This window comes from Hemitrygon akajei, chromosome 8 (genome assembly GCF_048418815.1).
Source record: "Hemitrygon akajei chromosome 8, sHemAka1.3, whole genome shotgun sequence".
Taxonomy (NCBI): domain Eukaryota; kingdom Metazoa; phylum Chordata; class Chondrichthyes; order Myliobatiformes; family Dasyatidae; genus Hemitrygon; species Hemitrygon akajei.
In genome coordinates, this window is record NC_133131.1 from 109,329,082 (window position 1) to 109,346,143 (window position 17,062).

The 17,062-nt window shown below is 39.3% G+C and overlaps 1 protein-coding gene across 1 annotated transcript in view; it reads right to left on the bottom strand.

The window, feature by feature from the left end:
- The window catches only part of cul1b (cullin 1b), a 101,076-nt gene that overhangs the window by 31,378 nt on the left and 52,636 nt on the right, over positions 1 to 17,062 (bottom strand). Inside the window, exons 8-11 of the mRNA XM_073054372.1 lie at positions 15,503 to 15,665; positions 5,421 to 5,551; positions 2,938 to 3,045; positions 1,088 to 1,194 (exon numbers count right to left, since the gene is read on the bottom strand). Of these exons, the coding sequence (XP_072910473.1) occupies positions 1,088 to 1,194; positions 2,938 to 3,045; positions 5,421 to 5,551; positions 15,503 to 15,665 (509 nt within the window). The remainder of the gene's footprint in view (positions 1 to 1,087; positions 1,195 to 2,937; positions 3,046 to 5,420; positions 5,552 to 15,502; positions 15,666 to 17,062) is intronic.

Here is a 17,062-nt window from a genome sequence, read left to right on the forward strand (position 1 = left end):
GTTCTAACATTTAACTGTCATTCATTCTTTGGGGCACACCTCTGTTTTTGTGGATGTTTGCGAAGAAAAAGAATTTCAGGATGTATATTGTATACATTTCTCTGACATTAAACATACCTATTGAAACCTATTGACATTTGCAACCATTACAAGTGGGAGACATTTTGCCAATTTGCTTTGCTTGAAAGAGTAGTTGTCATAAATTCTCTGGTAACCTTCAGAAAAAGTTATCACGCATATATTCAGAAGAAGGTTTTGAATTTTAAAGGAAGAATCAGGGTGGAAACAAACATGTAGTCCTTTCTTAAAAGCTTGCTCAAAAAGTGAATGGAATGGTCTCCTGTGTTGCTTGTATGCAACAGTTTTTTATATTTTTGCCTATACCTAATTTTCAACCAACATCATTTAAACAGACTGGGACATATCTTTGTCTGCTCAAAGCTTGTCAGGCACTCATCCTGGGGCTTTGAGTGGAAGACTTTGCTCAAGATGATGCTGCTGCTTCTAACAGTGTCCACAGCTCAGTCTTCTACTGGGAGTCAAGCCAAGTTAAGTGTTGAGAGTGGACAAGATTGGTTGTTTCCTGAAGTGGAGACTTGAGAGGCAAACAAAATAATAAGATATATACACAAGATGGATAAAGAGAAATGCTTTCACAAACTGGAGAAATCAGAAACTAGGGTGCATAGATTAAGGCAAGTTACAGGAGATCTGAAGAAAAATCTCTTTCCTTACAGGACAGCTGCAATCTGGAACATATTGCCTGTGGTGGTGGAAGAGGCCAGGTCCCTCACAACATTTTAAAAGTGTCCGGACAATTACTTTAAGTATCAAAGGAATAGAAGGCTATGGTTCAAGTTCTGGTAAATGGCAGTAGAACAGGTAGGTAACTTGGCTGGCACAGTGGACTAAAGAGCCCACGTCTATGCTGCGTGAGGGACGGAGGATGAGGAATGAGGGAAGTTGTGTAAACACACTTCTAAACAAAAATCTTCCTTACCTTTCTTTAGTTCGTGGGCAAGTATGAAACTCAATTTCAGACAAGGTAAAAATCTTGCATGACTGGGTTACTTTCCCAAATTCTTACCTTTTCTTCAGTAGAGAGTCACAGTATCGTGCCAATAATTCTGGAGATTTGCTTGATGACTGAGCCATTTTTGTGACTGCATTATTATTTATGAAACGGCCACAAGCCTGCAATTACACCAAAAAAAATTTTCAATACCTCTGTCAAAATGGCTGCTAGATCTTCACCACTTCAACGAAAATATTATCAAGTAACAGATGACAGCTCCAAATCTTAACATTTAACATTTTTACTTCAATTCTCATCTATTGCTAGTACTATGCAACTTCAACTTTTTAGCAATCTGCCAGGATATGAACAAAAGGTTCCCTTTCAACAACCAAAGTCATTATTTTAGATTTTGATTGACACGCTTCCATTCTATTCTAATTTATTAAATGAAAACTTATTACTGACTAGCTCAGGAACTTCAAGCAAGTCCAAACATCCTTTTATCATTTTTAGCGATCAATGCTGGTATCAGGTTATAAATCACCTCCATTTATTGTTTGTTTCCTTTAATACCTTTGATACCTTTACCAACAAAATTCTACTGAACAAACTTGAAATTTTCAATCTTTCCCTACTTCCTCAATCCAGCCACTTTGAAATTAATAAATACAAATACTGTGGCAAATATGATGCATAATTAACTCATTGTGTACCCAACAACACCTGGGCATGACAATGCATACCCGGGTTGCATACCACCATTTTGCAAGTGTGTACCACCTGCTACAGAACCATCAGTACCTGGAATGTTTTTAAGACTAAGGCTACCACAGCATAAAACATCCATGATACTAAAACCTGATTCAATGCACAGGATATATTCCATATCGGACATTTTATGGTGATCTGCACCCTGCAAATTGGCAAGTGGTATGTTTACAAAGGTAGCATTTTCATTTTTTATATATTTACAAAGAAGAAATTAGTTGGATAAGGGACCAAGATTTGTCATCAGTAGCCAAATTCACTTAAACATCAAGCACAGTATATCATCCTATTAGTTCCATAGCAGAGACTATTTTACAGAATAATGCACGTTATTATTACCCTGATGGAATGGTTTCTAACCCTAGAAGTGTTTTATCTTTGTCAGTGGTACCAACTAAAAGGAGAGTACTGATAAACTCCTCCAAGTTTACAAATTGAACACCAGTTTAGATGTAGTGACCTGAGCTAATTAAACAAGTAGAAATCATCTTAAGTTAAAATAAAATTCAGTTACTACTTCAATAGCAACCCTGAAAGCATTACCAGAGCCCACAGCCCTCTTCAACTTTAGCATTAAGGGGAATAGGAGTTGGAATCAAGGAACCAAGTTGTCTTTTAACAAATTTTTTTCTGTTTCATCATTTTCTAGCACGCTCCCCACATCATGTCACCCCATCAAAATTCTTCACTTAGCAACAAAAGCAATAACGTAAGTGCTGTAAATCTGAAATTAATACACTAAATGCTAGAAATAGATAGCATCCCTCTACAGAAAAAGTCAACATTTCAGTTTCTCATGTAGTTCATTAATTCAGTTTCCCCACCACAGATTAGCCAGTGGTTGTGTAGCAGCACCCGCACCGGATTTTGAGGCGAAAAATCCTGGGTTTGAATCCAGATGGCTCCTTTCTATCCGTGCTGGGTTGCACACTGAGCGAGCCTTGTAATTCAGCATTGTAAAGATAGAAAAATGCTAAAGAAATGGCAAGGTTGCTGCCCAATGCACCACAAAGCATGGAGAAAAACAAGAACTACAGCTATCTTCTAACTAGCATTTTCTCTCTGAATTTTTCACTTACCTTAACTCCTCTAACATTATGAACAGAAACATTGTTTTATTAGATGTTATTGCAAGAAAATAACTGCCTCACCTTATCTAAAGCAGCCACAAAACCAGCATCGTTGTTGAAAGCTGACATCACTAATGCATTATACTTCTTGTGAACATCCAAAATTGTCTGTACATACATCTTGGGATCCTGAGTCAAAATATAATAAAAACATGAATATTGTGAACATATTCAATCAAACCTGAAATGCCCTGGCTGAAACTTATTCATTGATGTGAAGAGCTTCTTTAAAAACAAGGCTCCTTAACAGTTCATTTGGAACAAGACCCCAAAGGACTAAAAGTTTAATAACCCAGGCCACTGTTTGGAGACAGACAGTGGAGAGATGGAATGGGAAATTGGCAGCACATCCACCTACAAAGAAGTCAATTCAGTGAGTGGTACTGCAGCTCATTCTGGGGGAGCACACTCACCTGCTACTGGCCCAGTCCCATTTTCCAGTTGCCCAAAGAATGGAAAATTTGATTTTAACACACACTGATAATTCCATGCTCTACTGCCACTGTGCGCAACTCAATTAACAGGCAGAAAAAAATTAATGCAAATGTGTGCAATGATTAAATCAGCAACTCTGAATTCCATCATGTGAGAAGCACTACTTGAGGAGTCTGGCATCTAACACAGTGACAAGTTAGCTGCATGGACAATTTTGTTATGACTGTTTAAAAAGGTATCACCTACTTTATGCCTTAAGCTCAAATCTAATTTGGGCAGAAGACATATATATTTAAACTAATCAGCATGATTGCTCGTAGGCAACACTAAGACAACTGCGCTGCTCCAAAGGGCACAATATGAGGTCATTCTTACGCTCGGCCATTAGGCGCTATAGCTGGGGAAGTGATGACACCCTCCTGTTAGACTTTTTGAGGTAACTTATTTTTTTATTCTTTCATACTTCTAATATTTGTATATTTGTATATCTGTGCACTTGTAATGTTACTGTGATACTGTAATTTCATTTGGGGTCAATAAATTATCTATCTATCTAAATAAGAGGTGTGCAACCCTAGTCATGTGAAATTTATTCTCTATTCTTCAGCATCTACGGTTTTAAAATAAGACTACAATAGTCACAGTGCTCTTATTTAAAATTGGATACGTTAATGGACAATGATAACAGTGCAGGTTCCATATCTACTATGTACAACTTACATAATTATTGCCAAACAAATGAAAACAATATAAGAAATCTGTAACTCCAAAAAAACTACTGAATTTTACTTGCTTATTTTGTTTAAGTACACATCTCTATTTAGTCTTTCAGTAACAGAGCTCTGATGAGAAACTGTCAGATGTGATGAGAATAAAATATAAATTTAAGCTTCTGAAGTAATGAAAGAAAAATATAATTGTAGATATCATGGAAGCATGTAAAGATAGTGAGAGCACCAGAAATCAGAGTAGTAAAAGGATCTAATACTGGCAGAATTTTAGATGGTGATGAGGAAGCAGATACAGGTTTGAGATAGATCAGCTGGTTGAGTGGTATCACAACAACAGCCTTGCATTCAACATCTGTAAGACCAAGGAATTGATTGTAGACTTGAGGAAGGGGAAGTTGAGGGAACATACACCAATCTTCGCAGAGGGATCAGCTGTAGTAAGGGTGAGCAGTTTCAAGTTCCTGGGTGTCAACATTTCCGAAGATCTATCCTGGGCCCAACATGTTGATGCAATTACAAAAGCAGCATGACAGCAGCCATACTGTATTAGGAGTTTGAAGAGATTTAGTACTCATGAATGACCCTCTTCTCTTGCTACCACGGGGGAGGGGGGGGGGTTGAGATTCAGGGAAGGGAGAGAAAGGGCGAGGGAGGAAAAGAGCCGGGAGGGGAGAGTAGAGAGAGAGTGAAGGGGAGAGCAGAGAGCAGAGAGGGGGAGAGCAGAGAGCAGTCTACAATATAAGAAAGCAAAAAGAAAAGCTGATCCAGTTCTTTGCTGAAAGTGAATCAAAAAATATAGATGAACACAAGGAAAACAATAAAAGATAGAGGATGTACACAACAAGATAAAAGTTCCCATAAAGTGGTTTAAACTCCATGTCAACAAAGGTGTAGAGTTCTCAGGAGGGTCAAAGGAACAAACAAAATTATTTGATGAAGAATTAGGACTGGATTATGAATGTGATTACAGTGAAGCGTGGCTTCAGCATTTCAAACAGCAACATGGCATAAAATTTCATGCAGTGTATGGTGAAAAATGGTCTGCAGACAAGGAAGCAGTTACTGAGTCTGTTGATGAGCTTGCTAAGAGGTATTTATTTATTTAATCCAAACTTAACCACTTGTGCTTCTGCAAAATCACTAATTTGGCACTGCACAGGTTCCAATCTTTCTGGATTTGTGGAGGTCAACCTGTATATGTTTCTTATTGCAATTTATTGTGTTATTATGTATTGAACTATATTGCTGCTGCAAAACAACAGGTTTCATGACATATGGCAACCTGATTCTGATTCTGACTATAAATCAACTTGAAAACAAAAACAATTAATAACTCACATTCAGAGCAGCTTCTCCACACTTCTCAATGGCAGCCAAGCCCTGGTTATGGATGTGTGTTTCTAGAAGTTTCTTCAGCTCCCCAAGGCCATCTTGGATTCGAGACACTAAGTTATACATTCTACCCAAGTCTGGCAAAAAGTAAAAGAAAGAAGTCTGCTTATTTACTTTTAAATAATGAAATTGCACATGCTACTTACCTATCACCAGGGACATTATTACTTTGGTCAGAATAATAAATAAGATCATTCTAACAGCTTGAAAGATTAATGGAAAGTGCACATTAAAATCTATAATCATATTGAAACAACCATTAACTGTCACTAAAAGGTTTACATAATATCATTTGTGTGAAGAAAACATGCAAATATTAGAAAATTTACAAAACCCTTGTATTAAATTTAGGGTAATAGCCATGCTTGGCATTGTGCAAGTCATACAAAAAACTTCCTATGTCAACAATGCAAGATTTTGTATTAAAATACTTAAGCTATTTGCTATGTACAGTACATTGTTTAAACAGCCTAGCTTCTTATCATTATACAAGGATACCACACTTGAAATCAAATCCCAAAATTAAACAAAATATCAGTATTACCATAAAATACAATAGCATTCCAGAGCATACACAGATGTGAACTTAGCTAATTCCTAATTGGATAAACTGGGTTCTGTGTCACTCTCCATACACAACAGTGCTATCCATGTAACTAATCAAAGGCACAGCAATGCCTTTTAATGATAAATTGGATTAATTCAATAATTATCCTCCTTTGCCTCTTTTAACACAAGGAGTCACCTTCAATCCTCCAAAATGTTTAACCACGCATTGTACTAATCACAAATACTTCACAATATCTCACACTTCAAATGTTACCCCACAGCATTCGACATAGCCTTTATCACAGTTAACCAGACCAACATTCCTTCTCTTTGCCTCCCATCACTTACTTCTTTTAAATCATCAACTTCTAGAAATAGAGCCTGGATATAATCAGGAAAGAGAAAGGAACAGAGGGAAAACAGATTACTTGATACAGGAAAAATCAATGTTCATGTCATCAGATAGTGGACTACGTTGTGGTGCTCCAGTTTGTGCCTGGTTTCATTTTGACAGTGGAAGGAGCCAAGAACAGACAGGTAGGTGGAGAAATTGGAAGGGGAACTAAAATGGCTTACAACTGGTAGCTCTAGACAGCCACTGTAGGCGATGTGCAGGAATATAAACAAAGTAATTCCATAACACAAGACTGATGTAATTGATGTACAGGAGACCACACAGAGCATCGAACACAATAGATGAGGCTGAAAGAGATAAATGCAATAGGCTGGATTTGTTTTCCTTGGATTGGAGAAAGCAAGATGGGACAGGAGCAGTACAAAATTGGAGTTCAGAATGCACTGCATGAGAGGGGCTGACAGCAGAGACTCTCAACATTTAAATATTAGAAGAGTACTTGAGTAGCCAAGGCTTAAAGCTATGAAACAAATGTTAATGAATGGGATTGACACGGATAAGCACAATGGTTGGCAGGACAGGATGCACCAAAAGGCTGTGTGACTATGATTTTACATATGCAAATGATAAAGCTTCTATTCCAATTTCAAATGTTTTTGTGTGGAAAATACACTGTGTAAAACTTAATCTTGTTGTAAATTTGGACCCATCCAGAATATGGGCTACAAATTACAACGGGAGATAGTAAAAAGGTCAATGTTGCAATAATTATGCAGGATTTCAATATGCAGGTAGAATTTGAACATTGAGTTGGTACTGAATCCCAAGAGAGGGAATTTGTAGAATGCCTATGAGATGACTTTTTAGAGCAGCTTGCTGTTGAACCCACTAGGGAAATAGCAATTCTGGGTTGGGTGTTATGTAATCATCCAGATTTGATTAGGACGCTTATGGTAAAGGAATCTTAGGAGGCAGTGATTATAGTATGACAGAATTTACTCTGCAGTTCAAGAAGAAGATAAAACAAATGCATTAGTGTTACAGTGGAGTAATAGGAATTATAGAGGTGGGAGCTACAAAGGCATGAGAGAGGAGCTGGTCAACGTTTACTGGAAGGGGACATTAGCAGGGATGATGACAGAACAGCAATGACTGGTATTTATGGGGGAAATTCAGAAGGTGCAGGATAAATACATCCCAAAGATGTAGTATTCTAAAGGGAAGATGAGGCAACCATGGCTGACAAGGCAAGTCAAAGATAGTGTGAAAACACAAAGAGTATATAATATAGCAAAAATTAGTGAGAAGTTAGAGGATTGGGAAACTATTAAAAATCAACAGAAGGCAACTAAAAAAAAACCTATAAAGAGCGAAAAGATGAAATATGAAGTTGCTGATCAGTAATATAAAAGATTATTTATAGAAGAGAAACGAGAGTGGATATCGGACCACTGGAATACGATGCTGAAGAATTAGTAATGGGCTGCCAAGAAATGATGGAGAAACTTAGTAAGCATTTTGCGTCAATCTTCACCGTGGAGGACAGTAGCAGAAGGTCAGAAATGAATGTTGTTGCTATTACAAGAAGGTGCTTGGAAAGCTGAAAAGTATAAAGGTAGATAAATCACCTGGACTGCACCCCATGGTTCTGAAAGAGGCAGCTGAAGAGACTGGAGATTTTAGCAATGATCTTTCAAGAATCATTAGATTCTGGAATGGTTCCTAAGGGCTGGAAAATTGCAAATGTCAGTCCACGTTTTAGGAAGGGAGGGCAGCAGAAGGAAGGAAATAATAGACCTGTTAGCTTGACTTCAGTGGTTGCAAAGTGCTGGAGTCTATCGTTAAAGACGAGGTTTTCGGGTACTTAGAGGCACGTGATAAAATAGGCCAAAGTCAGCATAAAAGGAAAATTTTGCTTGACAAATCTGTTGGAATTCTTTGAGGAAATAACAGGCAGGATACACAAAGGAGAGTCAATGGATTTTGGATTTCCAGAAGGCCTTTGACAAGGTGCCGTGCATGAGGCTACTTAACAAGAGCCCACTGAATTACAGGAAAGTATTAGCATGGACAGAACATTGCCTGACCAGCAGGAGGCAAGGAGTGGGAAAAAATTGAAGGGACCTTTTCTGTTTGGCTGTCGGTGACCAGTGGTGGTCCACAGGGGTCGCTGTTGGGACTGCTTCCATTCATGCTGTATGACGATTGGGATGAAGGAATTCATAGCTTTGTGGCCAAGTTTACATAAAATAGGAAGGTAGGTTGAGGGTCAGGCAGCGAGGAAACAGGATGCCTGCAGGACTTAGAAAGACTGGGGAATGGGCAAATATGCAGGTGAAATATGATGTAGGGAAGCACATGGTCATGCACTTTGGCACAAGGAATATTGGCATGGAGTATTTTCCAAATGGGAAAAATTCAAGAAGGAACTTGGGAGTCCTTGTGCAGGATTCCCTAAAACCTTCATTTCAAGAGCATCCACTAGTCAGCCCGCACTTGAAGTACTGTGAGCAGTTCTTGGCCTCTTATATGAGAAAGAATGTGCTGGCATTAGAGAGGGTCCAGAGGAGGTTCATAGGAATGATCGCAAGATCAAAAGGGTTCACATATGAGGAGTGTTTGATAGCTCTGGGCCTGTACTCACTGAAGTTTACAAGAATGATGTAACCTGTCGAATATTGAAAGGTCTGGATAAAGTTGATGTGGAGAGGATTCCTATAGTGGGGGGAGTCTAGGACCAGAGGTCACAGCTTCAGAATTGAGGAACATCCATTTAGAATAGGGATGAAGAAATACTTCTTTAGCAAGAGCGTAGTGAACCTGTAGAATTCACTGCCGCAGACAGCCGTACAGGCCAAGTTACTGGATATATTTAAGGCAGAGGTTGATAGGTTCTTGATTAATTAGGGTGTCAAAAGTTACAGGGAGAATAGGGTTGAGAGATAAATCAGCCATGATAGAATGAAAGGGCAGACTCTACTGGTTGAATGGCCTAATTCTGCTCCTACGTCTTATGGTCCATCACCACTTTGTTTGATAAGCGTCAAGGGCAATTAGTTATTCAATTTCACTGGAATTAGCAAACACCAATTTGGTGTCTGCTTTGCTGAGAACACCCATTCAGTCAAGGGTGACACCAAGTTTCCAGATGTGCTTCATCTTAACTCTCTTTCTCTGACATCCCATTCTGGTCTCCTTCACAGTTCTAACCACATCCTCCTAAGTTTGAAAAATAACACTTCATCTTACATCTGAACTGATGCTAGTCTTCCAGCGCAGTTGTGAATTCCATAATGTCATACAACTTATTTTTTGACAGTATCAGAACTGGTCAGTCCTACTGCAAGGGATATCCATTTTGAATACTAAATGTTTTTCTCTCTCTTGCTCTGCAAATACTACTTGATGCATTGGACACCTCCAGCGTTCTCCTTTTGGTTTCAGTAACAGCTCAGACATTCAGTACTGTGAAAAATCTTAGGCAAATGTAAAAGGATTCTGTAAAGTGAAAATGCTTTCAAAAATAATGAGAAGTTTGTAAATATTAAAAAATTACTATAAAGAGCAGCAAACAGGAAAACACAATCAAAGTAAATCAATCAACACACACAAAAAGCATCTATAGGAAGCTGCCTGGCCTGCTGCATTCCACCAGCATTTTGTGTGTGTGGCTTGAATTTCCAGCATCTGCAGATTTCCTCAAATTAAATCAATATTTGGTGCGATCACCCTTTGCCTTTAAAACTGTATCAATTCTCTTAGGTACACTGTTGTGCAATTTTAAAAGAAAAATCAGGGGGTAGGTTGTTCCAAGCATCTTGGAGAATTTGCCACAGTTCTTTTGCAGATTTTGGCTGTCTTGCTTGCTTCTGTCTTTCTAGGTGATCCTCAACACCCTTGATGATGTTGAGCTCAGGGCTCTGTGGAGGCCATACCATGCAGAACTCCTTGCTCTTCTTTTTGCTATAGATACAGCAGTTGTTATGACCTTGGCCCTGTGTTTGAGACCAATCAGACACCTCCCTGATGGTATTGCGTAATGGATGAATCAGAGTCAGGTTTATTATCACTGGCATGTGTCGTGAAGTTTGTTAACTTATCAGCAGCAGTTCAATGTAATACATAATATAGAAGAAAAAAAATAATAAATAAGCAAATCAATTACAGTAAAATACGCCAAATAGAAATAGTATATATTAAAAAGTGAGGTAGTGTTCAAGGGTTCAATGCTCATTTAGTAATCATATGGTGGAGGGGAAGAAGAGGTTCCACACTCACTGAGTGTGTGCCTTCAGACTTCTGTACCTCCGAACTGATGGTAGCAGTGAGAAAAAGGCATGCCCTGGGTGCTGGAGGTCCTTAATAATGAACGCTGCCCTTCTGAGACACCACTCCTTGAAGATGTCCTGGGTACCTTGTAGGCTAGTACCCAAGATAGAGCCAACTAAATCTACAATCCTTCGCAGCCTGCCCCCACCCCCCCATACCCCAGACAGTGATGCAGCCTGTCAGAATGCTTTCCATGGTAGATCCACATAAGTTTTTAAAGTGTATTTGTTGACATACCAAAATTTCTTCAAACTCCCAATGAAGTATAACTACTATCCCGCCTTCTTTACAGCTGCATCAATGTTGGGACCAGGTTAGGTCCCCAGAGATCTTAGCATCCAGGAACTTGAAACTGCTCACTCTCTCCATTTCTGATCCCTCTCTGAAGTATGTGTTCCTTCGTCTTACCCTTCCAGAAGTCCACAATCAGCTCTTCTGTCTTTCTGACGTTGAGTGCAAGGTTGTTGCTGCAACACCACTCTATTAAGTTGGCACATCTCGCTCCTGTACACACTCCTGTCTCCATCTGAGATTCTACCAACAATGGTTGTATCATCAGCAAATCCATAGATGGTATTTGTTCTATACCTAGCCACAAAGTCATGTGTATAGAGTAGAGCAGTGGGCCAAGCACACACCCGAGGTCCACCAGTGTCGATCAGCAAGGAGGAGATGTTATCACCAATCTGCAGCATCAAGGATCCATTAATTCTGACCATATCACCAACTCTATTTGCAGAAATGCAGCTGTAAACGTGCAGGAAACCTCCACCATGCTTTACTGTTGGCTGCAGACACTTATCCATTAGACAGATTAGGAAAATGGGCAAGAAATTGGCAAATGAAATACAATGTTGTAAAATGCATGGTCATGCACTTTGGTAGTAGAAATAAATGTGCAGACTATTTTCTAAATGGGAGGGTGGTGAAATCCAAATAGCTGAGATGGAAAGACGGAAAGGTTAACTTGCATGTTGAGTCGGTGGTGAGGAAGGTAAATACAACGTTAGCATTCATTTCAGGAGGTCCAGAATACAAGAACAAGGAAGTGATGCTGAGGCTTTATAAAGCACTGGTGAGACCTCACCTTCAGTACTGTGAAGTTTTGGGCTCCTCATCTAAGAGAAGATGTGCCAGGATTGGAGACGGTCCAGAGGAGATTCACAAGGATAATTCCGGGAATGAAAGGGTTATCATACAGGAAATGTTTGATGGCTCTGGGTCTGTACTTACTGGAATTTAGAAGGATGAGGGGGGGATCTCATTGAAACCTTTCGAATGTTGAAAGGCCTAGACAGAGTAGATGTGGAAAGAATGCTTCCCATTGCGGGGGAGTATAAGACAAGAGATCATGAACTCAGGATAGAGGGGCATCCATTTAAAACAGAGATGTGGAGAAATTTCTTTAGCCAGAGGGTGGTAAATTTGTGGGATTTATTACCATGGGCAGCTGTGGAGGCCAGGTTGTTGGATGTACTTAAGGCAGAGCTTGATAGGCTCTTGATTGGACACAGCATCAAAAGTTACAGGAAGGCGGCCAGGGAGCAGTGCTGAAAAAGGAGAAAAGGATCAGTCATGATTGAATGGTGGAGCAGACTCAATGAGTCAAATGGCCTAATAGCCAAAACTTTCAAATTTTGCTTTCAAATAGTCCAGAGCACTTGCTGCCATTATTTAGCACCCCAGTCATAGAACATAGAATCTACAGCACATTACAGGCCCTTCAACCCACAATGTTGTGCCGACCACGTAACCTACACTAGAGACTGCCTAGAATTTCCCTAGCACACAGCCCTCTATTTTTCTAAGCTCCACGTACCTATCTATGAGTTTCTTAAAAGACCCTATTGTATATGCTTCCGCCATCACCACCAGCAGTGCATTCCATGCACCCACCATTCTCTGTTTGAAAAACTTACCCCTGACATCCTCTCAATACCTATTTCCAAGAACTTTAAAACCTTCATGTTAGCCACTTCAGCCCTGAGAAAAAGCCTCTGGCCATCCACACGATCAATGTCCCTCATCATCTTTTGCACCTCTATCAGGTAACCTCTCATCCTCCATCAATCCAAGGAGAAAAACCCAAGTTCATTCAACTTATTCTCATAAGATACACCCTCCAATCCAGGCAACATCCTTGTAGATCTCCTCTGCATTCTCTCTATAGTATCCACATCCTTCCTGTAGTGAAGGTGACCAGAACTGAACACAGTATTCCAAGTGGGGTTTGACCAAGGTCTTACATAGCTTTGTGCTTTATATAGTCTTTTGTGTTTTTGTGCGTAGGTGAATCTCTTGGCTTTGTTTCTACTCCAGGGGAATGGCATTTTGGCAGAAACTCTTCCATGAAGACCACTTCTTACAAGACTTCTCTGGACTGTAGAGGGGTGTACTTTGGTTTCTGTGGTTTTTGTGAGTTCAGAGCTGATAGCACTACTGACTTAGAACTGATGTCACATTGATGCGTCTTTCATCTGTTGCTCTCAGTTTCCGTGGCCAAGCACTATGTTTCTAGTGCTCAACCTTGCCCATTTGTGCTTCTTCAGAGCAGCTTGGACAGCACATCTCACAACTACTGTCTGTCGCAAAATTTCTGCTTGGAATAGACCTTGCTGATGCAGGATGACCACCTTGTGTCTTGCTGCTATGCTCAGTAAGAATTGACGATTTGAAAGTTAAGATGTCACATCTGCCCCATCCTTATCTTTTAGTTTGGTTGCCTTTTGCCCAGATTAACTCCTTCCATACCTGTTTCAGTTAATCGGTTTAGTACATTCAGATTATTATGTCTTTGATCATTAGCAGCAGTTTATCATGCACTGGGCTATATACCTACAAAGTAATCAAGTTTTTACTTGAAAAGTGGTCTATTGCTAAATAAATTACCTTCTTTAACAAAACATTCTCTGTAAAATTTACTTTTTGGAAAATCAATGCTTGGAAATCTAAAATTTGCTCTTTTCTACTAACACACTAATATAGAAGACATCTAAATCAAAATTTATATGAAAAATCTAGGGTGTTTGTCTTTTGTATGTAATGCCCTGATTAAGATTTTTCTGTGTAGGTATTTCTTTTTAGCAGTTTTGTAAGAGCAGTCTGTTCTGCTTTCAACTTGTTTTGGGGTTGAGCCAAGAGGCTTGTTGTTCAACTAAGGAATGTGGTGTCAGCCAATCAGGATGGTAGAATTAGGAGAAGGTTCTAGAGCATATATGTCAAACTCAAGGCCCGCGGGCCAAATCCGGCCCGCGGTGGAATTATCTTTGGCCCGCGAGATAATATCTAATTACTATTAAAGCTGGCCCCAGTAATCGAAGCGCCTATGGCGTATGATATGGCTAATGCTGAGTTTATTCAGGTACCAGGTTTTCAGGGTTTTTAGTGTTTATTCAGCAGTCTTCTTCATAAGAAACAGAATTTGTAAAGTGAAACACTTTGTAGTTATAGCAGAGACTGAGACACATGAGAGCAGGCTGAAAAAACGGAGGCAACAAAAGCTGCGTTCGCACGCGTCAGACTGATCCGGCCCGCATGAAGCTGCATTTTGCTCAATCCCGCCCGTGACCTAAAATGAGTTTGACACCCCTGTTCTAGAGAATGCTGGAAGGAGAGGTCTTCATTGGCAGGAGCTGGGAGAAGACAGGAAGGAAGATGGTGGAGGATGTTGTCCCTGTTGCACAAGGTGCTTGAATGGGAGAGCCCATTTTTCAAGATGGATTTCAAGCAACCTTCAGAAAGTGGTGTGTGCTTTCACGCAGACTGAGGGTCCAGTGCATGTGTTACAGACAAGTTTAAGATTTGAACTCCACCATGCACATGTGGCTGTGTAATGAGCCCTTTTTGTTTTTTTCTTTCTTTCCTTTAATAGCTGTTTGCTTAAGTTAACATTCTTAAATATATTTCTGATTAATTGTATGCAGTTATTTCATGCCGACAGGCTATTCCCAGGGGTGGTAAATCACACAGCATTCACACAAACCAGGATTTTGGTGGGTGAGACATCCCAACCTCATGGATTTGGCGGGACCACCCTAGACGTAAGTCGCCAGAGAGATGTGTGTTTTTTGTTGTCGAGTCCAGTCGCTGTTAGTGAGGAGCTAATGAGCCACATTTCCAGAGACTCCCAGTAAAAAGGGGGTTTCATATACAATACTGTATATTCCACAGCTTTTCTAGATTATTTCATTATTATTTCTCTCCCTAACTGATCTATCAATGTTCAAACCAGACAGCTCCAGTAAATGTAACCTGGATAATCCACGCTTCACCTTATCAGATATTTCCTTTGCCCTGTCAATCCCTTCCCCATCATTTAAAATAATTTGGGTTTTTTTTAATTTCCCAAATCATGAAGGATTTTTAACCTCTTTCTCCTTCCACATATGCTGCATGAACTGCTACATACAGTATTTCTAGTGTTTTTTTAAAAATCAATTTCTACATTTTCAAACTCCATGGTCTCGAGCAGTTTGACTTTCCAACATGTTTTTGCTTCCATTTTCCCAAAAAATGTTTCTCTGGTCTTTAAGGGCTTCGTTATCCATTTGTCTTTACTAATTTTCTATTTCTACTGACGAATGAAAGAAGCTTACATATTAATGTCATAACATGATTCAGCCCCGTAAGAAAGACATCTGTAATAAAAGGCACAAAAATATTTCAAGTATCAGAAATTCTCAAGGCTGCCTGCCGAGGTTCTAAGTAACTATACAAGGAAGGAACAGGAGAAAAAGGAAATTGTGCCAATCTGTAGTGTAAATATTCCTACTTCCATAATAAACAGGGGTATTACCTTCATTTTTATCAGCATCTAATAAGTTCTGGAATTCCGTATGAAAAATTTCTAGATGTTTCTCAATAAGTACTTGTTCACATTTACGAGCCAGCTCATCCTGGGTACTTTCATGAAGATAAACTTGTACTCTGCGTTGTTCCTCCAGCAATCGAGCCTCTGCCTGAAAGACAAAGTCATCTCCCCAAATACAACTAAATACTTAAAACATGGCATTATACAAAATTGTACAGTCCTGAGTTTAAACCCTTTGTAACTGACAGAATGTATATGCGAACAGCTGCATAAACAGAGATTATTGCTAAATTTCTTCTGTGTTTTTGATGCTGTAAATTGGAATTAAAAGTAGAAAATGCTAGAAATACTGAGCAAATCAGGGAATATTTGTGGAGAGAGATATAGTTAATTTTCAAGTCAGATGACCATTCATGAGAACTAAGAAAATTTCTCTGCAATTTAAAATGCATTTTAGTCCTAGCTTTTCCTGGTTTTAATGAAAGGCTTTGACTATTAACACTGTCAGTTAACAGACACCACTTTGCCTACTGAGTACTTTCAGAATGTCCTATTTTTATTTATTTTCTTTATTATTTATTTAGTGTTACAATGCGGAACAGCCCCTTCCAACCCAACGAGCTACACTACCCAGTAACCCACCTATTTAACCCTAACCTAATCACAGGGCAATTTACAATGACAAATTAACCTACTAAATGGTATTTTGCAGTACAGTGGTAGGAAACTTAACCACCCAGGAGAAACCTATGGGCTCATGGCAAGGATGTAGAAACTCTTAAAGAGGATACCAGAATTGAACACCAAACTTCAAAATCCTTGAGCTGTAATAGCGTCATGCTAACCACAACACTACATGGTGCAAGCTACAGTTATCATGAGCTAACAACCACAGAGAAGCAAAAACAAAATGGTCAGGATTCCCACTAACGATACTCTCCAATTGCCAAATAGTATATAATCTGAGAAACAGATTATGGACAAAGTGGATTAGCCACAGGTTTACTGAAAGTCACAGTGAGTCATATTGCCTTCTACTGATTTTTCAAAATACTCTAAATACTTGACATCTTACCAGAACTCAGAATTACACCCTCACCATTTAATCCAGAATATTCTCAGGCTTTGGCTATTATTTATGTTCACAGACTTAATTCTCACAACATGTTTCTAAATACAGAGCAATTTTTAAAAAATCTGTTTTGTAAACAGGGGAGTATAACAGAAGACAATCATGGTTATCAATAGCATATGTCCGGTGTGAGCAGCGGGATCATTTTTTTCCTTCGCATTACCTCAGACTATTTTTTTCTCTCCCTCCCTCCCCCTTCTCTCTCTCTCTCAATATTGTGTTATATTGTTTAGTTTGCACACATACAAGTCATAAAATGTACTGTCCTGCTGCTGCAAAAAAAGCTAATTTTCACAGCATTTATACCATGTGTGTCTAGGGCAACAATAAACTTGAACTTGAAGCAAATTTGCAAGATGAGTTTGAGACAGAGAAAATGCACAATACACCACTGCACAATAAAGTCCAAGGTA